This window comes from Oncorhynchus nerka, linkage group LG23, assembly GCF_034236695.1.
Source record: "Oncorhynchus nerka isolate Pitt River linkage group LG23, Oner_Uvic_2.0, whole genome shotgun sequence".
In the NCBI taxonomy this organism is placed as follows: Eukaryota; Metazoa; Chordata; class Actinopteri; order Salmoniformes; family Salmonidae; genus Oncorhynchus; species Oncorhynchus nerka.
The window spans coordinates 20,987,133-20,999,553 of NC_088418.1; the positions used below are offsets into that span (position 1 = coordinate 20,987,133).

At 49.2% G+C, this 12,421-nt stretch overlaps 1 protein-coding gene across 1 annotated transcript in view; it reads left to right on the top strand.

Moving 5' to 3' along the window:
* The window catches only part of LOC115106441 (SRC kinase signaling inhibitor 1-like), a 75,403-nt gene that overhangs the window by 21,275 nt on the left and 41,707 nt on the right, over nt 1-12,421 (top strand). Inside the window, exons 2-3 of the mRNA XM_065007933.1 lie at nt 9,205-9,409; nt 10,536-10,855. Of these exons, the coding sequence (XP_064864005.1) occupies nt 10,559-10,855 (297 nt within the window). The 5' untranslated portion in view covers nt 9,205-9,409; nt 10,536-10,558. The remainder of the gene's footprint in view (nt 1-9,204; nt 9,410-10,535; nt 10,856-12,421) is intronic.

Consider the following 12,421-nt stretch of genomic DNA (forward strand, 5'->3'; position numbering starts at 1 on the left):
TGGTCTGGCTGTGGTAGGGCAATGATATGTTATGGTCTGGCTGTGGTAGAGCCGTATTATGGTCTGGCTGTGGTAGAGCCGTTTTATGGTCTGGCTGTGGTAGGGCCATGTTATGGTCTGGCTGTGGTAGGGCCATGTTATGGTCTGGCTGTGCTAGGGCCATGTTATTGTCTGTCTGTGGTAGGGCCGTGTTATGGTCTGGCTGTGGTAGAGCTGTGTTATGTTCTGTCTGTGGTAGGGCCGTGTTATGGTCTGGCTGTGGTAGGGCCATGTTATGGTCTGGCTGTGGTAGGGCCATGTTATGGCCTGGCTGTGGTAGGGCCATGTTATTGCCTGTCTGTGGTAGGGCCATGTTATTGTCTGGCTGTGGTAGAGCTGTGTTATGTTCTGGCTGTGGTAGGGCCATGTTATGATCTGGCTGTGGTAGAGCCGTGTTATGGTCTGGCTGTGGTAGAGCCATGTTATGGTCTGGCTGTGGTAGGGCCATGTTATGGTCTGGCTGTGGTAGGGCCATGATATGATATGGTCTGGCTGTGGTAGGGCCATGTTATGGTCTGTCTGTGGTAGGGCCGTGTTATGGTCTGGCTGTGGTAGGGCCATGTTTTGTTCTGGCTGTGGTAGGGCCATGTTATGATCTGGCTGTGGTAGGGCCATGCTATGGTCTGACTGTGGTAGAGCCGTGTTATGGTCTGGCTTTGGTAGAGCCGTGTTATGGTCTGGCTGTGGTAGGGCCATGATATGATATGGTCTGGCTGTGGTAGGGCCATGTTATGATCTGGCTGTGGTAGGGCCATGCTATGGTCTGTCTGTGGTAGAGCCGTGTTATGGTCTGGCTGTGGTAGAGCCATGTTATGGTCTGGCTGTGGTAGGGCCATGTTATGGTCTGGCTGTGGTAGGGCCATGTTATGGTCTGGCTGTGGTAGGGCCATGCTGTGGTCTGGCTGTGGTAGGGCCATGCTGTGGTCTGGCTGTGGTAGGGCCATGTTATGGTCTGGCTGTGGTAGGGCCATGCTGTGGTCTGGCTGTGGTAAGGCCATGGTGGTAGTAGGGCCATGTTATGGTCTGGCTGTGGTAGGGCCATGCTGTGGTCTGGCTGTGGTAGGGCCATGCTGTGGTCTGGCTGTGGTAGGGCCATGCTGTGTTCTGGCTGTGGTAGGGCCATGCTGTGGTCTGGCTGTGGTAGGGCCATGCTATGGTCTGGCTGTGGTAGAGCCGTGTTATGGTCTGGCTTTGGTAGAGCCGTGTTATGGTCTGGCTGTGGTAGGGCCATGATATGATATGGTCTGGCTGTGGTAGGGCCATGCTATGGTCTGGCTGTGGTAGGGCCATGTTATGGTCTGGCTGTGGTAGAGCCATGTTATGGTCTGGCTGTGGTAGGCCATGTTATGGTCTGGCTGTGGTAGGGCCATGTTATGGTCTGGCTGTGGTAGGGCCATGTTATGGTCTGGCTGTGGTAGGGACATGTTATGGTCTGTCTGTGGTAGGGCCGTGTAGGGTCTGGCATGTTATGGTCTGGCTGTGGTAGGGCCATGCTGTGGTTGTGGTAGGCCATGTTATGGTCTGGCTGTGGTAGGGCCATGTTATGGTCTGGCTGTGGTAGGGCCATGTTATGGTCTGGCTGTGCTGTGGGGACATGTTATGGTCTGGCTGTGGTAGGGCCATGTTATGGTCTGGCTGTGGTAGGGCCATGTTATGGTCTGGCTGTGGTAGGGCCATGTTATGGTCTGGCTGTGGTAGGGCCATGTTATGGTCTGGCTGTGGTAGGGCCATGTTGTGGTCTGGCTGTGGTAGGGCCATGCTATGGTCTGGCTGTGGTAGAGCCGTGTTATGGTCTGGCTGTGGTAGGGCAATGATATGTTATGGTCTGGCTGTGGTAGAGCCGTATTATGGTCTGGCTGTGGTAGAGCCGTTTTATGGTCTGGCTGTGGTAGGGCCATGTTATGGTCTGGCTGTGGTAGGGCCATGTTATGGTCTGGCTGTGCTAGGGCCATGTTATTGTCTGTCTGTGGTAGGGCCGTGTTATGGTCTGGCTGTGGTAGAGCTGTGTTATGTTCTGGCTGTGGTAGGGCCGTGTTATGGTCTGGCTGTGGTAGGGCCATGTTATGGTCTGGCTGTGGTAGGGCCATGTTATGGCCTGGCTGTGGTAGGGCCATGTTATTGCCTGTCTGTGGTAGGGCCGTGTTATGGTCTGGCTGTGGTAGAGCTGTGTTATGTTCTGGCTGTGGTAGGGCCATGTTATGATCTGGCTGTGGTAGGGCCATGCTATGGTCTGGCTGTGGTAGAGCCGTGTTATGGTCGGGCTGTGGTAGAGCCATGTTATGGTCTGGCTGTGGTAGGGCCATGTTATGGTCTGGCTGTGGTAGGGCCATGATATGATATGGTCTGGCTGTGGTAGGGCCATGTTATGGTCTGTCTGTGGTAGGGCCGTGTTATGGTCTGGCTGTGGTAGGGCCATGTTTTGTTCTGGCTGTGGTAGGGCCATGTTATGATCTGGCTGTGGTAGGGCCATGCTATGGTCTGGCTGTGGTAGAGCCGTGTTATGGTCTGGCTTTGGTAGAGCCGTGTTATGGTCTGGCTGTGGTAGGGCCATGATATGATATGGTCTGGCTGTGGTAGGGCCATGTTATGATCTGGCTGTGGTAGGGCCATGCTATGGTCTGTCTGTGGTAGAGCCGTGTTATGGTCTGGCTGTGGTAGAGCCATGTTATGGTCTGGCTGTGGTAGGGCCATGTTATGGTCTGGCTGTGGTAGGGCCATGTTATGGTCTGGCTGTGGTAGGGCCATGCTGTGGTCTGGCTGTGGTAGGGCCATGCTGTGGTCTGGCTGTGGTAGGGCCATGTTATGGTCTGGCTGTGGTAGGGCCATGCTGTGGTCTGGCTGTGGTAAGGCCATGCTGTGGTCTGGCTGTGGTAGGGCCATGTTATGGTCTGGCTGTGGTAGGGCCATGCTGTGGTCTGGCTGTGGTAGGGCCATGCTGTGGTCTGGCTGTGGTAGGGCCATGCTGTGTTCTGGCTGTGGTAGGGCCATGTTATGGTCTGGCTGTGGTAAGGCCATGTTATGGTCTGGCTGTGGTAAGGCCATGCTGTGGTCTGGCTGTGGTAAGGCCATGCTGTAGTCTGGCTGTGGTAGGGCCATGTTATGGTCTGGCTGTGGTAAGGCCATGCTGTGGTCTGGCTGTGGTAGGACCATGTTATGGTCTGGCTGTGGTAAGGCCATGCTGTGGTCTGGCTGTGGTAGGGCCATGCTGGGGTCTGGCTGTGGTAGGGCCATGTTATGGTCTGGCTGTGGTAAGGCCATGCTGTGGTCTGGCTGTGGTAGGGCCATGTTATGGTCTGGCTGTGGTAGGGCCATGCTGTGGTCTGGCCGTGATGCTACAGCAGGTTGGTTGTGATTGAAACTCTGCCACCCAGAATAGCTGGCCCAGCTGCACGCTGCATTACTCACAGCCTCCAGCCCAGTCAGGCCCCATCCTAGCCAACCTCCAGCCCCCAGCCCAGCCAGGCAACCAGCCCAGCCAGGCACCCAGCAGCTACAGAGGGCAGGGGTTAAGGAGACATTTGGACCTGTGGGGACATGGAAGGGAGAGATCAGTGATACCAACAGCATGGGGTGCCAGGCTGTGTCATATAAATGCAAAGGGTAGGATGTTGATGCTGTGCACATGCATCGATACATCTGTCTGACCTCATGCTCAGCAACACATTGTCTTGAACTTGGAGGTGTGTGTGTGTGTGTGTGTGTGTGTGTGTGTGTGTGTGTGTGTGTGTGTGTGTTTGTATGGTGTTTTTCATTATCAGATGAGCTAATCTTTTAATATTTTGACACACAATACATTGGATCTCTCTCTCTCTCTGCACGCACACACACACACACACACACACACACACACACACACACACACACACACACACACACACACACACACACACACACACACACACACAATTTTCTATTTAACTGTCTGCTCGACTGAATCAGTTTCCCATTTGCCTTTCTTTTCCTCTGAGCATCAGTCTTTTTAATTGCTTAGCCTACTTCACTGTCCATGTAGCAGTTGACTTATGACCATTGTTGAATATGTCTGTAAAAAGTTTCCAGTTATGAGTTGCTGGGTGTGTGAATTGCCTCAGCGCGCATCACATTTGCAGTCAAGGCAGATTGGAGATGACGCTTAGGCAAAATTAGTGAATTCAGCAAATTACTAAAGACTAACCAACGATGTGCCGTCGTGCAGTGAGCTCTACAGTACATATGCTATCCACAGAAAATGTTTCCCTTAGTTGGCATAGTGTAGTGTACTGATGCAGTATGCTTGTCGTATGACTTCAAAACAGCGCTATTCGATCAGGGTACTACATGACTGAAACACCTCTGGTCACTATCCAGTCTATCCAATCTAATCAATACATGAGTGAATTTTGTAGCTAATCAATACATTCAGTTGATCAATCAACTGCCAAGCAGAGAAGACAGCCAGCAATACTTCAGCTCTGCGGGGCCGGTAATTAAATAGCCCATCTGCTCCGAAAGAATGCACCCTCCTAACGCCAAGGATACAGAATAGACCAGGGATCATCAACTGTTTGTTGACGGCAAATTGACCTCAAGAAGCCCAAACAGATATGTTTCACTAAAACATTCATTTCAAACCTTGCTTACGTTTGTATACGATCACACATGTCTCTCTATTATGCATGGGAAGACTTGGGAACAGATTTCTTAAATTATTATCACTTGGAGCTGATTTCCTGGTGTTTTTAGTGTATTATTGTCCCGGTCGTCGTGGAAATGACCAGACCAAGGTGCAACGTGGCGAGCGTACATTTTCCTTTATGTATGTAAATGTCGCCAACAAAACAAACTTACTAGGACTATAGTGCCACTAACAAAGTCCACTACCCACAAAATACAAAGGAAAAAAGGCTGCCTAAGTATGATTCCCAATTAGAGACAACGATAGACAGCTGTCCCTGATTGAGAACCATACCCGGCCAAAACATAGAAACAGTAAACATAGAAATAAAGAAACTAGAATGCCCACCCTAGTCACACCCTGGCCTACCCAAAATAGAGAATAAAAGCCTCTCTATGGCCAGGGCGTGACAATTATGTCAAACCCCCAAAAATGCTCAGAAAACTTCAAATAAAACCACACGCCAGTTGGGGAACCCTGGTATAGACACTATGTTATGTGTGAACCATAAGATACTATATTCCCTAAGGAGGCCCCTCTCATCAGCCTCTTTCATCACACCTACTCCTCATGTGTGTGTTATTGTGCCCTCGCTATGCTCTCCAACCTATAGTAAACCCTATATTCGTGACATTGCGTACGCGTTCCATCCTAATGACGCTTGGTTGCCTCTCATTCATGGAGTTGCCTGGCTGCCTGGCCCAAGCCCAGTCTTGGTCACTGACATGGAGCTGCCTGGCTGAATCCCAAGCCCAGTCTTGGTCACTGACATGGAGCTGCCTGGCTGAATCCCAAGCCCAGTCTTGGTCACTAACATGGAGCTGCCTGGCTGAATCCCAAGCCCAGTCTTGGTCACTGACATGGAGCTGCCTGACTGAATCCCAAGCCCAGTCTTGGTCCCTGACATGGAGATGCCTGGCTGAATCCCAAGCCCAATCTTGGTCACTGATTAGATTTTTATATCATAGACTCTGACTCAACCAGCCCCGGCATTCAGTCAATGTCTGAACCCAGAGGGAGAGAACGTCTCCTCAGCTCCAAGCATAGATCCTGGCCAGGGACAACGTTTGCATTAACATATGACTGTGGTCATGCTAAGCATAGTGTGCATTGTCAAAAAGTTACAGGCACCAGCTGTCATAGTAGGCATGTACTAATGTATACCCGAAAATATATTATAAAAAACATATTCCAAGGTATAACCATAAACTGAATTGAGCGCCATGCAATATCCAATGGAATGAATCCCTCGATACAAAATGGTAATTATTAAGGGCATTATTACATAATTACCATTTCAACATTTCATCTCTATCTTGACTGTTAACTGTGTTTTCTGCGTTATGATGTACACTTTCCTTTGACATGCAAATACTGTCACAACTAATGCCTCAGGCCCTCCCATTGGGACTTCACCGGTGGAGGGAACAAGCTGTTCTTGACTTTAATTCCAGGGTGTCATGTGCTTAGCTCTGTGACAGGCTGGCTGTCAGCTGATGGACTGTGGTACTGTACTGTGAGATATGGGTGGGGTATTTAGTCAAAAAAAGCAGTATACGCTATGAATGTACCGTTTGGGCCAGAGGCCATTGGAAGATGTATGATAAGGGAAATCAATTCATATGGGAAAGTTGTATTGAGATGTGTCTTAATAGCATAGTGAGTGGATGGTGGCTTAGCGCGTGAGAGAAGACAATAGAGGGGAATGGAAGGGAGCTGGGTGGTAAGAGATTGTGTGGAGAGAAGAAATAGAGAGGAGGAGAGAGCACAGTAATGAGAATCAGTCGTGTGTGTGTGTGTGTTTGTATGTGTATGTTTGTGTGTGTGTGCGGGCATATATCTGTGTGCGCATGCGTTCGACGTGTGCGAGTTTATGTGTGTGTGGAGGACATTGGGTTTTCATGGTGAGATGTTTATCTCTGGCAGAACCAATTCCCCCTGCTTGGAGCACAGGGACCCACTCCAATAATAGATTCATCTTAAAGCACCAATATATTTCAATATTTTGTCATCTTCATTATGCTGAATAATACATGCACACAAACACGACTGTCTTCAATTAATGACAGATTTGTCTCAATATCCTGTGCAATATCCCAGCACCCAAAGCATTTATCATCTAATGGTTAGCATGTCAAACCCTTCATTCCCATTGACTAGAATGAACCAATGGAGACAGTAGAGTTCAAGTCACTTTGTGTTCCGATGCTTAACAGAGCTGTCTCTCATGCTCTTCCATCGGCCAGTAGCCAAGCTCTTCACAAACCGGATGAGAAGAGCTAACTGTTGGGTGGAAGGAAGCAGTGTTTCCTTAGCCCCGTCCAAGATCTGCTTGTGCTGTCTTGCAAACGTTTGGGATGACAGTGATCATACTGTAGGAGTTGACAGGACAGCGCAGACAGATCTGGGACCAGGCTAGCTTGTCCATGGTTCAGTAAGGCCATTTTCGAGTTGTGAAAGTAATATGACTGACATCTGTGACCGACTGAGAGAGGGAGTAAAGGAAGGATAGGGAGGAAGGTGGTTAGGAGGAAAGGAAGGATAGGGAGGAAGGTGGTTAGGAGGAAAGGAAGGATAGGGAGGAAGGTGGTTAGGAGGAAAGGAAGGAAATAAGTTATGAAGTTAAGGAAGGAAGAAGATAGGAAATCATTTGGCCAGAGCACAAACTTGCCATTCCCAGAGCTGAACAGAAATAATCAGGTGTCAGAGATGAAACCATAAAATAAAAAATTAAAAACGGCCTCTGTCACACCCCCGTGTCACCGGCGTCCAAGATTGTTGTGTACGCCCCACAATGTTTGGCCACAGCCTTGAGACAATCCATTTGGAATGTATCCATGCTCCAGGTTGGCTGAAATACAATTCCGCCGGGAAATGTCTATCACTCACAGGTTTTTAAGTTCCGCTTCAACTCTAACGAACACAACCGCCGATGATGAATTCTTGGCCGCCTCGCAAAAGAGGAGGGAGGAGGGAGGGAGGGAGGGAGGGATGAGGGTGAGATGAGGGTGAGAAATGGCCTCCTCCTAAAGAGACAAAGTTTACATAAAAGACTCTGCAGTGTGAATAGGAAAAAATTAAAAGGATGTTCGTCACCAGCATTAATAGTGTAATTAACTCTCCCATAACGTTTCTAATAATGGGACCTGTGTTAGAGGTGACAGGTCATTAAGAATCCTACTGCTGTGAGTTATACTGCCAGGGTAGAAAAGCATTGGGAAATACTACAGGGTTCCTTGTGTATAGATGGATTCAACTGGTTTCATTGAAAATGTCATTGTTACAGTGATATCATTGAATATCAAATTCAAGTGATACGTCATCTATTTACATGATGTCATCATTTTAGAATATAACATACTATACTGTCCAATCGATGTGTAAACATGCCTTTGGCTTCGCAAATGTTCCATTATAAAACCTTCAGCCCCCGACAGATTTTCCCTGTCTCCTCTAACAGATCTCTGCTGTCATGGCTGCATCATGGAATCCCTGCATCCCTCCCCAACTCTGAAGTGATATCAAACGCATTGTCACCGTTTTTGCTCTGTACTGAAAGAGCTCAATCTGGAAAACTTGACCTCTGACATGTACAATTTTTTGTAGATTTGTGGATTAATGAACAAAATTCTAAAATAGCGTTTTTAAGTGAACTATCCCTTTAAACTGTGTGCAGGGCACTTATCCTGCCCAGACAATGCAGTAACAGTGACTGTATTACCTTGAGAACATCTGTGTCAGTCGGAGAGCTTTAACAACTGTGTGGCTGTGGCTTTCTAACCTCGAGATAATCACACATAGAGCTGCCCATCCACAAACTAAGTAATGGGCCTAAACTGCAGAAAATCAATATGGATCCCTCTATCAGTGCAGCCATAAGACGTGATTTACTGTATGGATTCAATACCGTCAGCTGTTTAACTTCTGTAAGACCTACTTACGGAAACAGAGAGGAGTGCAACAGTGAATGGTCAACAGCTGATGTTGCATTAGGCGTAATGTATGGACCTCTATAGAGAATTTTTAAATAATGCATTGATGCTTGCACGCTTATGGTGACCATTCTCTCCTTTATTTATTAGTTTGCTGTTGGACTGTACTTGGCGACTTCAACCTCCCGACGTTTGCCTCCGATTCATTTCTTTCCAACTCTCTCTTTCCCATCCTTGTCTCTTTTGACCTCACCCTTTCGCCAACTTCTATCGCCGCTTCATCCGGAGTCACAGCCCCCTGGCTTCCCCCTGTCGGCGCTCACCTCTCCCAAGGTTCCGTTCACATGGTCCCCAGCTGCTGACCGGGCGTTCCGGGGCCTCAGACACCGTTTCACCACTGCTCCCATCTTAGATTCATCCTGACCCGTCCCCCCGGTTTATCGGCCCTTTCCCCATCTTTAAAATCATTAGCCCCTCTGATGTTTGTCTTCTGTAGCCCCGTACCCTCCGTATACATCCCCTTTTTCATGTGTCTAGAATCAAACCCATGTCTCACAGCCCGTTGTCTCCTGTTTCCAGGCCCACCTCTCTCCCCCGTCTCATCAACGGACAACCGGCATACACGGTGAGGCGTCTCCTGAAGGTTCGATCTCGGGCAGGGGATACCAACACCTGGTTGACTGGGTGGGTTATGGCCCGGAGGAGAGGTGCTGAGTTCCCGCTAGGGACATCCTGGACCTAGGCCTCATCGCTGAGTTCCAACGCCGGCACCCAGGTCAACCAGGTATGCGCCCTGGCGCCCCGGGGGAGGGGGGGGGTCTGTCTGTTTGTCTGACGCCTGTTCGTTTCGTTCGTCAAGTCTACCAGCGTTTTCCCCCTTACTCCTGTCTTTTCTAAAGTTCCTGTTTTCTAGTTTCCCGGTTTTGACCATGCTGCCTGTCCTGACCCTGAGCCTGCCTGCTGTTCTGTACCTTGTCACACCACCCTGGATTATTGACCTCTGACTGCCCTTGACCTGTCGTTTTGCCTGCCCCCTGTTCTAGTAATAAACTTTTGTTACTTCGACACTGTCTGCATCTGGGTCTTCTCCTGAAACTTGATACACAGGCTCTTCTCTCTCTCTTCTCTCTCTCTCTCTCTCTCTCTCTCTCTCTCTCTCTCTCTCTCTCATGATCTGCCCATTCCATTCTCAGAAGGTAATGCCTAGCTTGCAGATCTAGTCACTATCGACTTTCTGAAAAGGGGCATTCGCTGGGTTTTTCCAGGGAGTTTATTTAGCTCCTTTAGTGTTAGTCCTTGGTCAATTTATTCAAGTTATCTCCATGGCCACAAGCTTGCGCTATGACATACTCCCTAAAGGGGGAACAGCTCACATCCAATCTTGGCTTCTGACACAGAATGGTCCTGACATTCATGAGTGCTGTCATCTCCAAGATTTGGGACTTCACCCTGTGACAATAGTGTCGCCTTAACTGTTGTGGGATTTAGCAAATGCTGTAGCTGTTTGAGGCCATTGATATAAATTGATGGGTGTGTGTGTGTGGAGGGATGGGGATAAGTGTGTGTCTTTGTGTGAATGTATGTGTGTGTGTGTGGATGGATGGGGTTAAGTGTGTGTGTGCGCGCGTATCTTAAGGAGAGTGAGACTTACTTGACTCTGGATTGTCATTATATAGAACAGGATCATGTACTCAGGTCATAGTATTAAGATATTCCTGTTTCACCATCTCCTCCCATGAACACATACTGTAACATACACCAATATTTTCAGGAGGCTGTTTAACTTTAGGGAAATCTAATGTTAATGTCAGAGATCTAGTATTTTTGATTAATTCCCCCGTATAACCTTCACAGCAAATGTTCTTATCTTGACCCCTGACCCCACGTTCCCTCATCTTTGACCCTTCCAGGTCGGGAGAGAAGAAAGGGTCACATGATCTCCACTGGGGATGCAGAGTTCCCGTGTGAGTACCAAACCCTGGGCCAAGGCGGCACGCGCTGTTTCCCTCACAACAACAACAACAACGGCGGGCTGGCGCCAACCTCTGGGAACCGCCAACGCCACAACACCCTCGCTGCCAAGAGCCTGGAGGCCCTTACGAACCTTCACAAGGCTGACATAAAGCGCCAGCACGAAGCCTTTATGGACCTCCAGAAAAATCAGAAGTATCCGGCCAGCCCCTGTATGTCTCAGGGCCAGAGATCACCTAACTTTGGCCGCCAACAGCAGGTAACATCTTAATACCCTCAATTACCCATCCCTGGTACAAAAACAGTTGAGAACCACAGGAGTATCCAGGCTACATGTCAATGAATCAGTTTATTATGACATCGTTGGCTGATAGTTATCAGAAGGTGTTAGAGGAAGATGGAAACAGAGATTTGAGATAGGAAGGAAATAGACACATTGATCCATACATGAAAGGTTGACCTCTTCCACCCATCAAATCCCCCTCTCTATCTCTCTCTTTTTCCTCTCATCCACCACATGCTTTGCAGTCAATGCTTGCATGCCAAAGCTGTTAGAGATGCAAAGCACCAGGACTTTGCTGTGTAGACTGTTTATTCTCCCCTACCCTCATCCCTCTATCCTGATCCCTCCGTCCCTCTACCCCAATCACCTGCCTGTGAATACCACCATTCATCATAGACTCCCGTCTCTCCACACTCTCTCCTCCATCGGCCAAGTATCACTCCATCCCCTCCTCTGTTTCCTCCCTTTTGCTTTTATTTTCCCAGTGTATTTACCCTGGCACAGCCATCTATTTCTGCACACAGAAGTGTGCGAGAGAGAGAGAAAAAGAGGGAGAGACGGAGGGGCAGATAGAGGGAGAAACAGGTGGAGTCCACGGTTGCCACGGCAACCCCCGCGCTGCCCCCCCCATTCCCATATAAGGCAGTCAATGATATCATATGGCTGGCAATGCCTAGGCAAAGAGAGAGAGTGGAGAGGGCGGATGGCAGCAGTAGCAGCAGCGAGAGAGAGAAACAAAGAGGGAGAGATGAGGAGTGAGAGAATGACTGAAACTGCGATTGGGCTGTAACGGTATAGGGACAGAGAGAGAGAGAGAGAGAGAGGAAGTTCCACTGGTTCTACTTCAGATATCCAGACCAACGCCGCCTGGGATTTACTGATTCCTCTGGGCTCGCGGGAGAGCGAGAGGACAGAGCCACCGCAGTCAGAAAATGGAGAGGGGGGAGGAGGAAGGGGAGGGAGGCATGTGGAGCATCATGTGAACCAGCACACCACCAGTCAGCCAGCGACAGCAGCAGGCTCGTTGAGTAGCAGCAACGGTACCAGTTCTCCTTTTCATTCATTAATCAATGGAGACGTGCAGAATCCTGTGTGTTCTGGTGTTACTGTGGAATAGACGTGTTTCTGCCGCTGTATGTGGGGCAGAGAGAGAGGAGAAAGGGAGAGCGAGAAAGAGAGTGATGTAGGCATGTATGGAAGAGAGCTGTTTCTGTACCTGACTGTGTGTGTGCATGTGACTATGACCAGCCAGTGTGTGCTCATTTGTGTGAGTGTGTGTGAGTGTGTAGCTGAGACCAGTGCAGGTAAGACAAGATGCAATGGGTATGCCTCTCCTCTACTCCCTCCTTTCTGCAGGCATAAGAGGAGGGGTGTGTGAGTGTATGTGTGTATGATCTGTGTGGCTGGGCTGGCTCATGCCAGGTTTTACCAGTGTGCAGGTGTTGGCCAGGTGTGGTTGTGGTGCCGCAGTGTCTGAAAGAACAGGAGGGGGCTGCTGTGTGTGTGTGTGTGTGTGTGTGTGTGTGTGTGTGTGTGTGTGTG